Consider the following 20048-nt stretch of genomic DNA (forward strand, 5'->3'; position numbering starts at 1 on the left):
GCGACCCTGTGGACAGGATTAACTATATACTATAAAAGGAGGTGGATGCAGGTTCTTCTCTGTGAGCAGGCTCCTTGAATGTTTCTAAAGGTGCCGGGCTTCCTCAGGTTGAAGAAGCCCTTTAGAATGCTTGTTAACGTGTATAATATGTGGAAGAGTCGGCAGAGTCGGAAGCGACTCTGTGGATAGGACTAACTATATACTTTAATGAGGAGGTGGATGCAGGTTCTTCTCTGCCGAGCAGGCTCCTTGATCGTTTCTATAGGTGCAGGTTGAGGTTGTCCAGGGACGAGCTGCATTTGTTGAGGTTGGAAGGACCCTTTCCGAAAAGGCCTGTTTTCCAGGATGCTGCAAACTAGAAAACTTGCATCAGGTGTGCTCTTTCAAATTTTTTATCGAGACTGTTTCTTACCAGGCATTTTGAATAAGCTGTTTTCTGGGTTATAAGAACATGCACTGGAATAGCTTGGTCTTTTGTCTGTGTCTGAGTTTTCCTTGGCCTCGACATGACAATGCCAGTACTGGTCGGCCTTTTCTGCCACCAACCACTGCCAACAGCCAGTCATCAAGTCCTGCCATAGATACCACCCACTGACGTGCCAACCCTCCACTCCCCCTTGCTCCGAAAAAAATTCCCTCGGCTGTTGTGGTGCCCTCCCAGGAACCTGTGACTGCCTGGTTGAGCCATTCTGCAGCAGGCTCCTGGCTGCTGCCACGGGTTGCCTGACCTGCAAAAAGGCCCTCCCAAGGGCCATTCCCTACTTCGTAGTTGGATGGCCCAATTAGCATGAGAGTTGTCGATAGACCTCACTTAATTGTATAAAATAGAATGGCTGACATGCTTCCCAAAGTTACAGGGAACGTGCATTTGTGGCTGCTGGAATGTTAGAACGGCATTCCATACAGGATGGCTGCAATGAGCTGGAATGGAACAGCTTCGGTCCATGGGTTGCATTTGGAACGCACAAAGTAACTTTGCAACCCCACTGCTTCTTTGGTTCTCAAAGCTTTAGCTTCAACCTGCATACTCAGGTGCTGCCACCAGGTAAACAGCTCCGCTAGAGTAAGCCGGTGTTTTGAAAGGTCTTACAAAATCTAGGCCCTATTTTTTCAAAAGACCTTAGTGGCAAAACTGGCTGGTGCCACATTGTATTTTTCGGTTGCGACTGACCCTATTGCTGGCAGGAATCATAAAATTTGGAATGCCCCTTCATCTTGAAACACCATGGGTGAACAAAGTTGCGCAAAAAGTAACTCTCATGCTGTGGAAAAGTTTTTTTGACCGATGCCATCATCACGGCCGTCCATCTCTGGCCATTAAATCGCAGAATTCTCGTGTCGAGGTCTGGATGCGTGACAAGTCAGCGACCGTAATTTGCAGTCTGCAGAACCAATCATTGCTTTTGAGGTGCAGCATGTCAGCAAAAAGGACATGCTGAAATAGTGGTGGACCTGTGGTGGCTCAGAGACTGTTGCCTGCTACGCATGAGCTGTCACCATGTCATTGGCCCCCACTCCACTGGATGCTGAAGGCCGTGAATGGTTGTGCACTGCCCATTCCCGTAATCAGGGCCCCCGGCCTCCGCCGGTCGCCCTGATTACTGGGAAAGGACAGTGCAAGACCATTCCCTACACATTAATGAGCTTCGCAGAGCAGCACTACTTTCTTGTGTTTTGGAACACATCTGTGAAGTATGCCATTTGCTCTCCACTACTACAACCATTCAGTTATAACCTCAAAATACCAATCATACAAGCCCTCATGAATGCCTCGAGAATTTGTATGAATGCTAGCATGTCTTCATACCAGTCCGTTGGCTGAAAAGCTACCTGGAAAAGAGGAGTGGGCAAATCATCTTCTACTCCTCCACCTTGAACATCTTTGGGTATGTCTATGGCTTGAAGTTGAGACCATTTCCGAAATGCGTGAATGGTTGGAACGAAATGGCTGCGTGTTACCATTTGCGACGACACCCATTTTGGGGACATGTCACTTGAGTCTCTCCCTCTCTTGTTTTTCGCAGTAGCGAAAGTAATTTCGAGGATGGAACATGTACATTGTAGGAAAGCTTTTTGGGTGCTGCTGTGGGTGTAAGTTGTGGATATGAACCTTTGTGTGCATTCCAGTGGTATTCCACCTCCACATTGTATTGAATTAGATGTACCAGCCATTTAGAGATTTACACTAATGCATCCACGTGCTGCAGCGCGAAAGCCATATCATTAGCAGTATAATCTTTTTATGATGTCATCTTAGTTAGCTGTGGGGATGTTCTACTCATTGATGACATTATTACCGACTTTGTCTTTTGGATGACTACCATAAGTCCATACCTTGCCCTAATATGTTAAACTCGAGTTTGACCTCTCCCTGCGTTGATTTAAGTGGCTGAATTAGTAGGCATATAATTCCACATTGTGGAGTTCTCATCCCTCTTGCTAGGACCTATTGTTGTAATTCCTTTGATTTTCTATCTGCTGCATTTTCTTGTATCCGTGTTTTGCTTTCAATCAATGCCAGACATGATGTAAATTCAATACCTAGAACTTTGTATTAGTGCATGCTCGTGTGAGTGTGTGTGTGTGTGTGTGTGAGAGAGAGAGAGAGAGAGAGAGAGAGAGAGAGAGAGCATATATTGTTACCTACTGTGACATGCATTAAAGGGCACGATGTCTAGATTACGCATTGTAGTTTTAACGGTATAATTGATTCTAGATTCTGGCTTTGATGCCCTTACACTTATGCCAAGGTAGGGAGTGAGCGACATATGGGTGTTGCTTATTTGATAGAGAAAGGACGCCATCCCATTGGGGCTTTCAGGATTAGTATAATTGCACCCAACAAACCCCCGTAGGTGCTAACAACCAAACCCTACAAGGATGAGTCAATAAGGGCACACATGGTTTGATCTTTCATGCAAGTTGATCTCGACATTCTCGAGAATTGGAGTGTGAGAAGGAATGATTTGAAGAGATTATAAGGCCAATGAATGTATTAGTAAGGATCATATTAAGTATGTTGTAAAACAGGGAAAGAAGTCATAATTATACCTCCCTTCAATGCAAATGTGATGTAGGGGATAGAATGGTGTTTTAGTGGCATGCCTCATTGTTGCGGGATGTGTGACAATGGAGGATTCGCATGTGTGGTGGTGCTTTGATTGTCACTAAGCACATTTATTATGGGGTGATGTTTTCATCTCTTTAGAGTTTTTTCCTCTGCTCTTATTTGGATAGCGTGAAGAATTCTTCTTATATAGATACACCAACAATTTTATGTCAAATATGATTGCAATGGACACTAACAAGAACATAAGCATCACATGCATGCCATATATGTGTGAAAGTCGCATAATACAAGTCTTTGAAAAAAAACTTGTAAACTACCAAAAATAACGATGAATTATGCTTTATGTTCTATTCTATGCCAGTATTATGTGTTCAATGTCATTGAGATTTATTCAACATGAGAGACATTCAAAATGTTGAAATGTAAGTTGATTTTGTTTTTTTGGGAATATAATGCTTCACATCAGCTACTTAAATTACAAGATTGCGTCCAAACCCCCACACCTGCATGGTGCAGGAGTTGAACCACAGTGGGTGCACTTGAAGCCCTTCCCATGTGGATCTTATGCTTATGATGATGTGATCAAGTGCAAGTCTAGCTTAATACTATGGTGCTCCATGATGATTACATAGCTTAGTTATGAAGATTTTATATGAGAAGTGCTAGTTTACCACCACCATGGGAAATGACCTTGCACATTAACAACCTTTGTCATTAATCCACAACCATGTTTAAATCATCTTGCTCCATGGAGATTACCAAATCACATGAGAAGTGGATTGTTCACAACCTCTGGTTATGTGCATTAAAGAAGCATGGTCAGTCAATCAATTATGCAAGTATTTGCATTTAAGTGGAAAATCCTTCATATTTTGATCCCACCTTCCAGCGCTTCTGCAATCCCTACCACCACCATCACCAACAGTAGTAGCACCACCGCTACCACCATCCTTCGCTTCATTGCCATTGTTGCTACCAACCAGAGGTGCTCTATTAATCACAATCAGGGGTGGTGGAATATACACGTCTTCCCCCAGGCAAGGCGCACAATTCCCCGATTCTACGAATTCAAAGCCTCATGTTTTTTTTAAACCTAAGTGCATTGGACGGCCTGAATCATTTTAGCCGTCGAACCCCTCTGGCGGCACCCATGTGAGATAGTGCAATCCTAAAACTAGCATCCGATTTTTTTTTAAAAAAAAGAGACAAAATAGAGTAGGGTTTTGTGTATGTTTGACTAAAATTGCAAAATTGAAAAATTCCGGTTAACAAATTGGGAGCGCACCTTGAAGGAAACCCGTAAAATTTTAGAAGTTTTAGTGTAAATGCTAGCAAATGCTTCAAATTTTAACCGAAGAGTTTTTAAGTGTCGCCTTTGAGCCTTATCTTGCTGAGCTCTAGAATAGATGGATAAGTAGAGATTCTCAATGCTTAACACAAAACACTTTCAATAGTTAATAGAGAAAATTTAGCCTCTTGATAGAGCTTCACTTGTGTGAATATGGGTCCTTAAGCGGCTCATGTATGCCTATGGAAGGGGGTGTGCAGCATGCTTGCCGGATACCTATCCTTCTACTACTTGTTTAAGGATGCCCCATTGATTTCATGAGGTGCTGCCAGCACACGACTCTTGTGCTTGCTACATGAAGAGGGAAAAACCAACCTACTTAGGTGTTGCCAATGTGCATATGTTGTTCTTGTGTATAAAGAGGCAAGAGGAGCGAATTTACATCAATTGAGTGTGAAACTAAGCTAGATGGGTTGAATAGAGTGATGATTACAAGAAATGCATTCTTGCATGCACTCATCATGAAGGCCATGAACTAGCAATAAGCGTGAGGAGCATGAAGATTGTCCTCGAGAATGAAAGTCGTCCTCACCATGGGCGTCCTAGATTCACATTGACTGCACGGGTGGAACTTTGACGCCTATGGCTCAAAGATGAAGAACAATGCCATAGGAGCATTGCAAGTCAATAATTCATCTATCACAATGCCAAATTTGTCAACAGTACAGCAAAGGATGAAGCACCAAGCATTTGGGTCATTAGTGAAAATTGAGATCTTCTTAGCTTCTCTAAACATCATTTCCTTGCCAATGCTTGGTATGAATGATGAATGTGGAGAGGTCTAATGACCAAACCTTGAAGGGAACCTTGATATGAAAGTATAGCATGCATTCAACTCTCAAAATAATAGTATGCTTCCCACTCCCCTTGAGAATGCTTAGCTTTTTTTTTTTCTTTGCATCTTCCTTTCCTTTTCGGCACTCCCTCCTCCTTTGCAACAAGGGAGTCGTTGCACCCTTAGAGATATAAATTTCTTGAGTGCACAATCTAAATATTTGTTTCCTTTGTTGTTGATTATTCTTGCAAGATATCCTTCTTGAGCATACTCAAAACTTATGATTCATTCTCATCAATACGTCTGTTTCCTCAAATATTGCTATTTGATTTCATGAATGCCTTCAAATTTTATTCCATTTGCATTGTGTGGCCATATTACTATTGCTCTAAATCTAGCCTTGATGTTTATGATCTCCAAGCTTTGGCCACAATTGAGGCCAATTCACTCTCATTAGCTAGAAATCTTGATGTCTTTTTGCTACTATATTGCTCTCTGTGTCAATCTTTTTCTTTCAGTGATTCAAAATTGACACATACAAAGATTGCAACATGTTAGATAAGGGGAACTAGAACCTAAGAGTCCACCACCTAACCACCCACTATATAGCATAACCCCTGGCCCTTTGCCCTAGTTGAACTCCCTTTCCACATTGCCTAGCTTGGCCTTGCCCTTGTCTAGTCCGGCCTTGCCGGTGTCTTGACGTTACTCCCTCCTTAAGAAGAGTTTTCGTCCTTGAAAACAAAAGTGGGGAACTTCTTCTTAAGAACACTAATGTTTTCCCAAGTGGCACCTTCCTCAGGTCGGTCTTTCCACTTAATTAAGGCTTGTTGACGTACATGATGACGTGTACGCAACTCATGATAATCGAGAACACGTTCAGGTTCATGCAGTAAGGTAGGAGGTTCAATGAAATCAACTAAAATTTGTTAGTCAATGACATTGTCGTCCCTATGTAACCGCTTATGTAAATGGCTTATATGAAACACCGGATGAATACGAGAATGTGAAGGTAGCAATAAATTGTAGGTACGATCACCTACTCGCTTGAGTATTTTGAAAGGCCCACAATATCGGGGAAATAATTTAGGTGTTGGCCCCGTTTTCAGACTTTCTGAATGTTTTGGTACACGTAAAAATACTTCCTCCCCTTCTACAAAGGTAACTTGCCGACGTTTCTCATCAGCGTACTTCTTATACAGATCCTATGCTTGTTGGACATTATGTCGAGCAAGTTTCAACATATCCATGTGGTCTTGGAGAAAATCCTTAACTTGTTGGAGTTTTTTGGTTGCCAACCCCATCATAATTGGTGACCTAGGTTCAAACCCATACATGAGCATGAAAGGACTAAAGCCCGTTGTGACATGCTTGGCACTGTTGTAGGCAAACTCGAGAATAAGTAAGTATTTCTCCCAGTCTGACTGTTTTTTGCTGACGTATGCTCTTAGCATATCCTCTAGCACCTGGTTAACTCGTTCAGTCAGACCATCTGTTTCTGGATGATCGACTGTACTATTGAGGTTCAGTTGTGTACCCAATCGTTTAAACACAGCTCTCCAAAAGTGACTGTTAAACTTGGGATCACTGTCACTCACAATGTTACTTGGCAAACCATACAATTTGTATAGATTGTCCACAAATAACTTCGCTAGTTATGATATCTTAACCATTGATTTGGTTGGAATAAACTTACATAGTTTAGTCAACCGATCGACGACCACCCATACTGAGTCATGATCTCGTACAGTGGTTGGTAAACCCACAATAAAGTCCATAGAGATGCTTTCCCATTTTCCATTAGGAATCTCCAAAGGATGTAAGAGTCCTCCTGCTTTCAAGCGCTCTGCTTTGTTAACTTGACATTTTTGGCAATGCAAGACATAAGCTTGAACAAAGCCATGTATACCCGGCCAAGTAAAATTGTCGTCGAACGAGAGCATAAGTTTTTCTAATACCCGGGTGCCTTGCACTTGGATTATCATGACATTCATAAAGAATTTGGCGTTGAATGTCTGTGTTCGTCGGTGTACAAACTCTCCTCTTATGGAGTAGATACCGATTGTTGATGGTGAAATGCTTCCATCGCTGTAGTTCATCACTCGATAGAGGAGAACTAGGTGTGGAGGTTAACTGTACACTACCTTCATTGGAGTGAGAAGGATCCCTTATTTGAACATGGCTCCACACTTTGGAATATGTTTCATCATGCTCATATTTTCCTTTGAGAGAATCTAAAAATTCACTACGAAGTTTTGTGAACAAGAGAGAATTGATCTCTGGCATATGACTTAGAGCGTCAGCCACTACATTGTATCGGCCTTTACGATACTTTAGCTTGGCCTCATATTCCTGAAGAATCTCGGCCCACCTGGCTTTCCGACCCTTCAAATTCGTTTTTTGTGTAAACCATTTGATGCTTTCATGGTCAAACACAATCTCAAACTGAGCACCGTATAGATAATGCCGCCATGTTTTTAAGGTAGACACTATTGCATAGGGTTCGCGCTCATAAGCAGAGTAGTTCTGATGAGCTGCATCAAGCTTCTTGCTTTCAAATGCAATCGACCGTCCGTCTTGTAACAGGACTGCTCCAATAGCACGGTCATTGGCATCTGTTTCCAAAACGAATGGTTTCAAAGGATCTACAATAGCCAGTATGGGAGCTGTAGCTAATGCATCCTTGAGCGTATCAGAACTGTGCTGTTGAGCGGATCCCCACTGAAAAGCTTTGCCTTTGCCTTTTAGTTGATCCGTCGTGGGAACACCAATATTAGCATAGTTTTTAACGAACCTTCGGTAAAAACCTGCAAATCCCAAAAAAATATGTAACTCTTTCAGATTTTTAGGAGAAGGCCATTTCCGGATGGTATCCACTTTGGATTGATCCATATATAGCCCATTAACTGAAATAACATGCCCTAAATAGTGAATTTCGTGTTTTAGAAAATCACACTTAGATTCCTTGGCATATAATTTGTTTGTTCGTAACAACTCAAATATCTGCCTGAGATGTTGTAAGTGTTCTTCTTCAGAAGCACTGTAGACTAGTATGTCATCGAGGAAAACAATGACAAATTGCCCAAATACGGCTCCAAGACACTATCCATAAGTGTCATGAATGTTGCGGGCGCATTGGTTAACCCAAAGGGCATCACCAAGAACTCGTAGTGTCCAAACCGTGTTTGGAATGCAGTTTTGGGTATATCGACAAGTTGAATACGGACTTGGTGATATCCTGACCACAAGTCTATTTTCGTAAAAATTACGAGCATGAGTGAGTGTCAAACAACTCATCTACTTTGGGCAACGGGTATTTGTTCTTAACCGTCACCGCATTTAAGCCACGGTAGTCTACGCACATGCGCATACTGCCATCTTTTTTCTTCACTAATAGGATAGGAGAGGCCCATGGTGAAGAACTGGGTTGTATATACCCTATGCTAAGGTAGTCAGCAAGCTAACGTTCCACCTCAGTAGCTTCAGAATAACTCATACGGTAAGGCGGTTTATTGACAGGTTTATAGCATGCAGCTATGTCGATGCTATGTTGCACCGATCGTGTCGGCGGTAATCTTGGTGGCAAATCATTAGAAAAAACATCTTGAAATTCCTCTAGTAATTTTTGTAACTCACTAGCAATGTTTGCTTGTTTAGAATTAGCCATTGGTGGAATAGATGAGAGAGAAGCATGTGGGGTTGAGGAATGTTCAACAGTTTTAATGTTAGAAAGAAAATGAGACAGTGAGTAACACAAGAAAACTTGATCTATTTTATTATCTGAAACGAATTGCATAAGCTCAGTGGTACAAATCAATGGTGATGAAGGTATATCCTTCTCTCCTAACAACAACACATGTGAGCCATGGGATTCAAACATCAAACTGTTGTGCTCATAGCTACGCTTCAGTGATGGTCCTAGGCTATGCAACCACTCCCTACCAAGAACCACATCTGCCCTTTCCATGTTCATAACTTAAAAATCCAAGCATATGGAGTAACTTTGTACCTTCAACGGAACAGCTCGGCATTGAGTATCCCAGATTTTGGTATCATGTCCATTCATCATTGCTACCTTGTAGCGGTGGCTACTCGGAGTTTGAGGCATTTTGAGTTTTTTCACCAATCCATAATTGATGAAATTGTGAGTAGCACCGTCATCTACCAAGATGCGCACCTTGTGGCCTTGCAGAGATCCGTGCATATGTACTAACTCATGTGGTCCAAAGGTTTGTTGCCACATGGAAGCTGTGAGACATCATTCATGTACCACCTCTGTGTGTGTTACTTCCACTGTAGAGAAGCGTGAGGAAGACTCAAGAGGTAGCGGTTGCACCGTGTGTACTGCTTTCTCCTTGCCATGAGCAGCAAATTTCCCCTTGGGACAATCCTTTTTGCCATGACCGCTTTCTAAACATGGAACACACAATTTATCTTTCTTAGCTTTATCAAAAGGCCTCAGGAGAGAGAGGACCCCTGGACCCCTTGGGTTTTTTAGATACATCTGAATTAGCAACTATAAATTTCCTTTTATTGTGCCCATACTGAGTGCGTGTATTACCATGTGTATTAGCAGGCACATGAATATTATGTGCTTTCTTTTCATCTGGATCATCGTGAATATGTGCTTTCACTATGGATTCCTCAAGTGTTTTAGGATCTTGGATCTTGACGTACTTCTTAAGCTCTGGTGTTAGACCTCTTACAAACCCCCGTACTTTTTGAAAGTTATCTAAGCCTTCCAATTTGAGGATAACATCCCGATAGTGAGAGATATACTCAAGCAATGATGGGTATTGGCGCATGGAACATGTGTCCCAAGCCGTCCAAATTCAATTTGCCTCATTTGTAGGCAAAACTTCTTTGCTAAACATAGCTTCAAAAGCTGCCCAACTCTGTGGTATGATGTTCTTCTCCTTGAGAGACGTCCACCATTTGTAGGCCTTGCCTTCCAGAGCTAAGCTCGTTTGCAGAGCTTTGACTGCGTCCGGAGTACGCCGTAAGGCGTGAATTCCATCCCACTTGCTAAGAAAGATATTCATTGCATCCTTATTGCGGTCTCGGTCTTCTCCCTTAAAAATCAGTGGTTTGGTGTTTTTCAACAATTCATCCACCTCTTTTGCAGTGAGAGTATGCAACGTATCAGCATTTGGGCTTTGCCTTAGATTAGAAGGGCCTTGCCCTTGTGTAGCAACGTGCTCATGCATGTGCGCGTCAGCAGCAGGACCGTTGGACTGCTGTTGCATTAATTAAATTACTAATGTGGATAGTTTAGTAACATTTGCATTTATGGATTTAAAATTTTCATCCATGACTGTCATGCGTGTCTAAAGTGCAGGAGATTCTTGAATATTAAGCAATTCGTAAGTGTCATCGCCTGATGTAGCGTCGCGGATACTCTTCTTGAGAGGATCCGTCCGTGGGCCATCATTGGCAGGATCAGGCGTACTTTGCTCAAAATCAAATGTTATATTGATATCCGAATCCATGGCGACACAGTGTGGTGCAAGGAGTAGTAAAATAAAAATACCTGAGATTGAGAGCACTCGCAAATGGAATTAGCCTTGCTATTCCGTCAAAATCGATAGTATCCTGGTGGAAATTGATTCGAATTGTCCGCCGTATAGGGAATTCCACAAGTCCTTGGTAGCCAAATCAATTAGACTTGCAATCGTTAATTGATTTTGCAAATTAATTGTACTTTGAACTCCCGTCGGAACGTACTTCTTAAATCTCTGAGTTGCTGTTGGTAATACGCGGAGAATGTGGCTCGAAGTTTGTGCCGGCCATGTCGAGATGCCGCACCTCTCCGGGCCTTGACGAATCCGCACACGAGGAAGGGGGTGGGGCACCCCACTGTGGGTACCGCCCCTTAGTGTTGAAAATTGGGTGTGGCCACTAATCCCCAAGGCCTAGGAGTCCACCACCCAACCACCCACTATATAGCATAGCCCCTGGCCCTTTGCCCTACTTGGACTCCCTTTCCACACTGCCTAGCCCTGCCTTGCCCTTGTCTAGTCCAACCTTGCCGGTGTCCTGACACAACATATATAAGTATATGCAGGCAATAAGACAATGTCAATGTCAACCTCATGAGCATTTTCAATCACATCCAAATAGACTTTGATTCTATGTCCATCCAAGATCAACAAAATTCTAGGCTCAAAACCCATGTCTTATGTCCCCACATCTTTAAAGTTATTTGAACATGCTTGGAAATCTCGCTTGTCATCCACTACATTGCTTTGCCGTTGCTAGGCTTGCTTTACAAACTTAACTATAATTGCTCTTGATTTTACTATTTTTGAAGATGTATTATAAAGGAAATGATTGACCATCTACATTTACACAACACAACATCATCCACTCTCATGCATCACATGTCATACCGACTCAGTTTCTCCCTTTCTTGGATTGAAAAAAGCTACATGGGAAGGCCTATGTGAGAAGTGGGCTATGGTGGACTTGTGGTTCATATGTCCATGGAATAAGACACCAGGCCTTACATATACAAGCCTTCAATATGCTAGCACATCCTCCAGGCTGGAAAAATGTTACTACTCCCATCAAGCTAATAGGGTGTCTTCTTTGGTCAAAATGAAGGTTGATACTTCCCAAAGCTTCTCAGATCACTTGCCACTATCAATCAATGTGAGAAGGATCAAAGGAGAAGATCTTTGCAGCAAAGGAAAAAAGAAGCTGGTAACGGGGAAGCACCTCTTTAAGGAACCTCTTTTTAGAAGCATATTCAAGTCAGATCTTAGCAAGCTTCAAGAAGATGTGAAATTAGATACCAAGGGCCTATAACACTCTTGATTGGAATCTAGACAAAAAAAAAAAGACACAACCAAGGATGAAAAAGGATTGGGATTACAAACACCAAAAAGATAAAGAGGAAATGGAAGCACTGACTAGCCAAAAGTAGGAAGGGATGGCCACTGAGGCAAATCACAAGCGATGGCTCAAAGTGAAAGTAGTTCTTGACAACAGCTCAAAGAAATAAGAAAAGAAATATTTTTTTCTAGTGATATCTATCTCAAACCCAAGGCTACCAATCAAGTGCACTTTTTCAATGCTCTTAAAACCAAAAAAAGATGGGGTATCTTCACAACAATCACCAATGCTGCGAGAGATGGTGCAAGACCCAAATGAAATGGCCAAAATGATGCTTGATCACCTAAGCCATACCATAGGGCAACCATATGGTATGTCACACGAAGGTCCAAGAAGAAAGAGCCACACTTCTCAGCAATGTGAATCAAAACTATAACACCCGCAGAAAAGGGCTGCCTAGAAAAAAACATTATTGAAGAAGAATGTTTGCTTGCCTTGCAAGCCATGGACAAGGAGAAATTTCCAGGAGGAATGGAATGACGCCACAATTTTTTAAGGATTTTCTGGATGACCTAAAAACTCCCATTACCCCACTTAGAAGACAAAGTCCTTTTAGAGGGAGTCCTGAATTCATGTGTGAAAAGAGGTCTTGTCAAACCTATCCCTACGTAGGTATGTTGCTCCTAGCACATATTTTTTGGTGTGATTCCACTTAGTCATTTATGGTTTTAAAGTTATGATACACCCAAATTTTGATAAGCATTAATTCATGTTTTACTTGTTTTATTTAGATGGGGCATTTAAAGATTCTCTTTTGTCATTGTCTTGTGTCATATGTGCACTCTATTTGACCCTCCACTTCTCTCTCTCTCTCTCTCTCTCTCTCTCTCTCTCTCTCTCTCTCTTCCCACAATGTGGTGTACACATATATTCACCCTCCACTTGGTCATTTTCTTGAAGTTTTTACAACCATGCTTATGTCACACTTAGGCAAAATAGGTATGGTAATTTATCTCCCATTCACTCTCCAAACCTGGGTAGTTTCGAATGGACTACACCAGACAACACATTGATAGTAGCAACCCAAAGGAGAATGGAGGTGGGAAACCACAAAGTGCACCTATGAGTCACACAAAGCAATGGTAACATGGTTTATGCCTCTTCAAGTATTTGTGTATATCTTTTGATTGCAAAGTATCCATAGAGCACCAACAATGTGGATATGCAGAGGGGATGGTGTGATGAATGGGTTCCTTATCGTTGGTTGGGGAATCAAGGTGGTTAAGCATTAGGGAGATAACATTAAGTGGTGCATAATTGGTGTTCAAATACAATATTGCAAAGAAAATCTTGTCAATGGTCTTCCCCTACAGAAGGTGAAAGAAAACTATGGGAGTGTGGGAGACACTTGACTTTGATATTGCTGCTCGCGAAATCGTTGACCTTAAAAATTTCCCAACGATGATGTAGTGTGCACGACATCTCTGTGAATAATGACTGGTACCTCGACCATCTTTGTGAGTATCTCAATTTGAGATATACATTGCCCAAGCTGTACCTCTTTGTTGTCAATGACAAAGTTGTGAGGACATTGCATTTCCTTGATGTATTACTAAAAAATTCTGTGACTAATGCGAATTTTTCTTTTATTGAATAAAAATAGTGTTTTGTATCTCAACTCTTGCATATTTCTAAGTTTTTAAGGTTCATTTCTCAATTTCACAAACTTCTAGCTCTAAGCACTCTTGGCATCTTTGTCACAAACGAAGGGCCATGGCAACATCCTGTGACACACTCCTCTCATAGATGGAAAAGGTTGAACTTATAGAATGAGAACATGACCAAGTGAGTTTGTTCAAGGACTCTATTGACACACATGCCACTGCCAACTCAGTGTATGCATAGGCCTTCCAAAGCTTTCGCGACATTACATGGAGCAACTCATGGACGAATATGCTATTTTGTTTGAGGGATCTAACATGGTGTGGTTGCAGGTGTATTTTGTCAAACCCCTCTGCGTGGACGACAAGAACTTTTGATTTTGCCTTTTGAGGTTTGCCAAAGGACTCACTAAATGAGACTACATGATAGAGGATGAGGATGACCTCATAGACTTGGACATGGTAAGCGCCCAATTTATAGCTTGGGACATGGTTTTGACTTTACTTGCGCTCAAGGGCATGGACAAGGGAAAATCAAAGGACTTACTGAATGAGACTACAAGACAGGGGATGTGGATGTACTTATAGACTTGGACATGGGGTGTATAGGCACCCATTCATAGCTTGGGGTACATGGATTTGGATTTACTTGCACTCGAGGGAATGGACAAGGGAAAATCACAGGTAAAGGCCAACAAGAAATCCCTTATAACCATTGTGGATTGGTCCTCTACAATAATCCAACTCCACCAAGGAGGAAGATTGGATGATGATAGAGGGAGATGAAGTGTTGGAGGAAGTCAGTGACCCCCAATTCTCTGTTTCCATGCAATGGTGATGGAGGGTTGTCAATTTATATTCCTTGAAGACATTGTAAAGATCCTTGGACTTAGAGAAGATGAGTCACTCTCGATGCTTGCTATCTATGCGGGCATGAAGGATCCAAGTGGAAAGGAAGAGCATACCAAATTTGAAGTTGATTTCGAAGACCAAAGTCTCTTGGCAAGACTCTCCTATCTACCCAATAAAAATGACCAGAATTTGGTGCAAATTGTGGCAAGAATCCTAGTGGAGATAAAATCATGTGCTTCCGTTTATGAAAAGTGTGTCCGAAAGTGCTTTTTACCCACACAAACCATTGATTCGAATGGGTGGAGATGATCATTCCAACATTGAACTTACAAGGAAGTCTCTTGAATAAATAGATCAGGATACTGAGATAAACATTCTTAGACCTAAATGATTATCTACGGATTTTTCACAATTTATAGTAATGTCATTTAAAATGTTATGCAAGCTGTATACCACATTGATAAGTTTGCAATGCAAACTGGGGGTTCTCTCGCAATGTGCATGTTAGTAGGGATAGATCCTTGTGGCACTACCTCAGCCACCTGGGACCATACATTTGTTAGCAGCGGCTAACACAAGCTACAACGAGTTATGCATCAAGTGGGAGATGTGCTATGGATGTGCATAATATTTCCTACTCACTTTGTATAAGGTCTTGGGCTCATTGGGAGTTCCAAAGTTGTATATGCTAGCTAGAGGGCTCAAACTTAAACCCATAGTAGAAGGGATTGTGGTGCAAGCCTTTATAAGGATGCCTTTATGCAAGAGGCTTCATTCTTGAGTATCCACTCTTAAGGATCCACTTTTGAGAGCTCTTTTTCTCTTGAGTATTCACTCTATGGATGGCCTAGTCCTGAGCTTAATGCCATGCTTAAGAGGCTAGTGCTAATCCAATGTAATTAGAGAACCATTTCTTAATATAATCTCTACTTTCTTCATTAGTCTACTTCTTCTATATTCTATTATATCATGAAGTAGTTTCACCTTTCTCATTATTCTAGATTTGATGTGTGTGATGAATTCTTGCTTATTGACCATTAACATCTCTAATTAGGTTGATTAATTTGGTTATTAATCTTGTAATTAGTGTATGTGCCCTATTGCTTGCTTGTGTGTGGATGGGTTTTATGAAACTCTAGCACCATTCACCTTGTGTGTGTAGCTTTTGATGAAATGCCTTGATTAGCATGTGGTGATTGGAGAGGCCAACACTAATGCAATTAGTGTGTGCTTATCAAGAGTGTGCTTTGAGATTCTAATCTATGGTAAGTCGGACTTCGGTGGACTTAATGTGTGTAGGTGATGCTTGATTGATGATGTGATTAGAGTTAGTGATTCGTGGCTAATATCTATTTGCATTGAATGAGCATACTCTTGAATCCTCTCATTCGATACATCCGATGCTCGTGCTTCCATGCCCTAGCCGGGTTTTCGATCCTATACTTGATAATTTTTTTGGTCTTGGGTTGATTAGGCTATGCTACGATTGCCCCCAATATTTGGCGCCGTTGTCGGGGATCGATAACCTAAGCTTGAATATAGGATGTTTACAATAGAGTAATCTCACTACTAATTTCATTGGTTTTGAGTGTGTGTAATTCAATTTTGGTTTGATTTGATGATGTTTATGCAAGTAATTGAAGCTAATTTTTGAGTTGTGAATACCCCAAACCCCCAATTTCACTAATTTCATACTAGCCCTTACTAATTTCGCTTCATTTTCATGCTAATTGTAGTAATTTCATGCTAATTTTTACTAATTTTTGACTAGCTTAGCTAACCTAACCACTAACATTTGATGTCTAATGTATGATTAATCCCCTTATAAGAGGTGGAATCATCACTCTAATCAAGTTAATTGTGTTAATTTATGCCTAATTTGATGATTTGAGTGTTTGATTTTTGGTCTACAATGATCAATTTTGGAGCCGATTTGATGGTGCACACACTTGTGTATGCAATTATGCGTCTTTGCGTGGAGCAAAAGAACAGATGGGAGTGTGATTACGATGTAAGTGCACTCACTTGCTTATGTCAATTTTTGATTGATTAATGTGGTTCAATGTGTGCTAATTATTTGTTAAAATTAGGTGTGTAAATCAATTAACCTATACTTTGCACCTAATTTGATTCACTTGGAATAAAATTGATGGTCGAATTTGACTAATGAACTTTGTGTGTGCAACAAGAAATCATGCGTGTGCATAAAAATCATTGTGTGTGTAATGCACCAAAGAGGGAAAAACTTGCCAAAAAATTGAAGTGTGTGTGTACCTAATCTTAAGTGTGTGCATGCATAGAAATTGATGGAATTGATGATATATGAGTATGAAATCATGTAATTGATGTGGATGTTATGCTAATATCATTATTGGATAAGCCTAATTGCCAAAAAAATAGGCAAAATTTGAGTGTGTGTCTCCATCCAAGACCACTTGATTTTCAATGATTGATGGTCATTGGGGCACCCAAATGATTTTTGATTGTGAAAATGTGCATGAAAAGTGTGTGAAATCAGTAGGGATTGGCCTACTTGCATTTTCAATTGAAAAAAATTTGATCATTTGTGCTTAATTTTAAGTGTGTGCATTGCTTGATTGGGTCAAAATAGTCTTAATTTTTTAAAAATTGAGCATGCATGCATTCAATTACACTTGATTGAGATTGCAATTTGAGCATTACAATGTGAAATTGTTGGATTATTGCATAAAATTTTGGCTTAAATTTAGGTGTGTGTGCAACCAATGGCACGTGCAAGCCAATATGTGAATGAATGATTGATAATTTTTACCAATTATGATGATTAGTTTGGCCAAATACTTGATCAAAATTGGCTTAAAATTGAGATAGATCACTCAATTGGTATTCAATTGTGTAGAATTTTAGTGTATTGCCATGCTAATGATGAATCATTTTGATGACCATTGAAAAAATGCACTAATGTGTGTGCCTATGCAATGACATAATCTATCCAAATTGGAATGAATGATTGGTGGATCACTAATCATAATGATTGAATAGACCTAAACATTTTTGTGTGTGTCATCAAATCAATTCATCAAATCAATTGAGAGGAATGACTCAATTGCACATAATTGAGAATGATTTTATGTATTGCCATTGAGTTGTATGCCAATTTGATTGGATATGACAAAAATTTTCATTACATTGTGCATTTGCAAGTGCCATTATCAAAGTGTGCAGTGATGCAATGAAAATCCTAATTAGGTTTGAATGATTGGGGCTATTGGAAATGAGAAATTTATTTTGAAACGATTGCAAATTAGGCATTGATTGGCCAAGGAAAAATTCATGCATTCATTTAGTGTGTGCAATATACCCAATTGATGGACTTGAACGAATGGTGTGCATGAAATTTTTTCAATCCGAAGTGTATGTCAAGAGATCTCCAATTGGAAGCAATGTGGAAATGAGATTATATCGTGCACAACTTAATGAGATTTTTAAAGAAGGAATGGACTCAAGACGTCATTATTGTGTTTCATTGCATGATGTGTTTGCAATTCAAGCTACTTGAAAAGAGAAACTTGGTGGGGAAATTGAGGATGTGTTACCAAAAGCATGGTCATATGATTGAATGTGGCATATGTCTCATCAAATGTGATGACACAAGGAATGGTTTGAGAGATGCATTGTCTACTATAATGGAATGTCAATTTTTTTGTGGTGTGTGCTACTTATGTGTGTGGCATTTCATTAATTCGACCACCTTATGTGAAAAAGTGAGTAATACGGAGTGTTTTTTTTTAAAAAGTCACATTTGAAATCGTTGATGGTCATTGGATCACATTCTTGCCATATGAAGTCTAGCATTTTGTCTATTAGTAGCTAGCCCACACCCCACACACAAACCTCTCATCTCATGGGAACCTCCCCTTGTGGGTATTTATCCAAAAAAAAAAGTTAACCTGATTGGGGTGCTTGTCCACCTGGGGTACAACTGAGCCCACCTCCCTCACTCAAATATTCCTAGTACTCCCGTTTTGGCTGCACCTGCCATGCTACACACACACACACACACACACACACACACACACACACACACACACACACACACACACACACACACACACACACACACTCACTTTTGATCGAGGCTGAAAAGGCACAAAAGAATGAGCCTCATTGACTCACATCCCATGCCACATGCCGCCAACCGCCTGGTTATTAATAGAACCTTGCAACCTCACCTAAGTTGCAAGCGGTGCCCGTGACTTTGTCGCCTGGCAAAAAATCAAACACACACACTAAAAGCTGCTTCCTATCCAACAATGCAGATCCCTGGCCGGCTATATCTCTGACTGTCATGGCGCCATCTGAAGCACCCCGCACTATCAGCACCCACAGGCTGGTAGAAAATGAAGCGTGCACACACATTCATACTTATCGTCATTCACACACAAACTTGCTCCACCTTTACTTTGTCCACATGCTTGCTTTGATTGTCGCTCTGGCCAAGCTGCGCAACACACACACACACACACACACACACACACACACACACACACACACACACACACACACATACACACACACACACACACACACACACACACACACACACACACACTTTCACCCCATACTCACTGGTTGGCCGATGGCTCAGTTTCTTTCTCTCGCTCTCCCTCCCATAGCTCGTGGCAAAAAATCACATTGACCAAGCTTCCCTAGGCTTGATCCACCTCAACCGAATTTAGGACCTTGTTGCTATTCACCGAATTTTGCTATCAAGGCCGCTTGATGAATCAATGCTAGGCTGCTCCTGATTCTCTGGCGCAATTGGCATTTCATCCGGTCCACTTGCAAATTTCCAGGTCTCGGTAATCGCGACTCCCGATTTTGGACTTCACACATGAGTCGCCTCTTGCAAACTAGCGCGCCTACACACACATGTTCCCAACTCTCTCTCTCTCTCTCTATCTCTCTCTCTCTCTCTCTCTCTCTCTCTCTCTCTCTCTCTCTCTCTCTCTCTCTCTCTCTCTCTCTCTCTCTCTTCCATTCTCCCTCAGGCTCAAGCTCATCGTTGTTCCACACAGCTGCAGCCCGCCAAGGCATAACAAAAAAAGGTCTGAACCAAGCGAAGGGAGACCTTGGGCAGCCACTAAACTCTCTATATGCCTGGTCTTGACCCCGCTTCAAATGTTGCTCACCAAAGGCATATCAAAGAAGGTCAAAACGAAGCGAAGGGAAACATTGGACAGCCTCTAAACCCCCTATTCACCTAGTCTTGACCCCGCTGCAACTGGCGTTCATACTATTTGGGCCCACTCGAGGGAGTAAACTCGTTTCTCTGATATGTATGTCATGTGTATGAAGATATTATGAGAACTCCTATGCATAGTTGAACTTCATTGCACAAAGTGTTTTGGCTTATGCATAGTCTAGTGCTTGCTCTAAACGTCAAATTTTTCATGCACTAGTAAGTGATCTTTACCAAAGAGTAATGGCTAATGACACTAGACGAAGTTGATTGCTTTGAAAGAGATG

At 41.2% G+C, this 20048-nt stretch overlaps 1 protein-coding gene across 2 annotated transcripts; it reads left to right on the forward strand.

Moving 5' to 3' along the window:
* Positions 1–200: 200 nt before the first annotated feature.
* On the forward strand, positions 201–4399 carry LOC147458215 (uncharacterized). 2 transcript variants are annotated; one of them, XM_086512920.1, is made up of 3 exons: positions 201–1045; positions 1186–1250; positions 1382–4399. In XM_086512920.1, exons 1-3 carry the CDS (start codon positions 883–885, stop codon positions 1442–1444), a joined length of 291 nt encoding a protein of 96 aa, XP_086369046.1. In that variant the 5' UTR covers positions 201–882; the 3' UTR covers positions 1445–4399. The 2 variants fall into 2 exon arrangements, with proteins under 2 accessions (XP_086369046.1, XP_086369045.1); XM_086512919.1 differs by having other exon boundaries at positions 201–373; positions 858–1045; positions 1186–3973.
* Positions 4400–20048: the final 15649 nt, after the last annotated feature.

Source organism: Adiantum capillus-veneris, chromosome 5 (assembly GCF_014529385.1).
Source record: "Adiantum capillus-veneris isolate H3 chromosome 5, ASM1452938v2, whole genome shotgun sequence".
In the NCBI taxonomy this organism is placed as follows: Eukaryota; Viridiplantae; Streptophyta; class Polypodiopsida; order Polypodiales; family Pteridaceae; genus Adiantum; species Adiantum capillus-veneris.

What these genes read in the sequence shown, in the direction of transcription:
- LOC147458215 (XM_086512919.1), top strand. Translation starts at nt 883, where the DNA reads ATGTTAGAACGGCATTCCATACAGGATGGCTGCAATGAGCTGGAATGG. An exon ending in TACTCAGGTGCTGCCACCAG is followed by an intron (nt 1,046 to 1,185) that starts GTAAACAGCTCC and finishes TATTGCTGGCAG; the next exon opens with GAATCATAAAATTTGGAATG.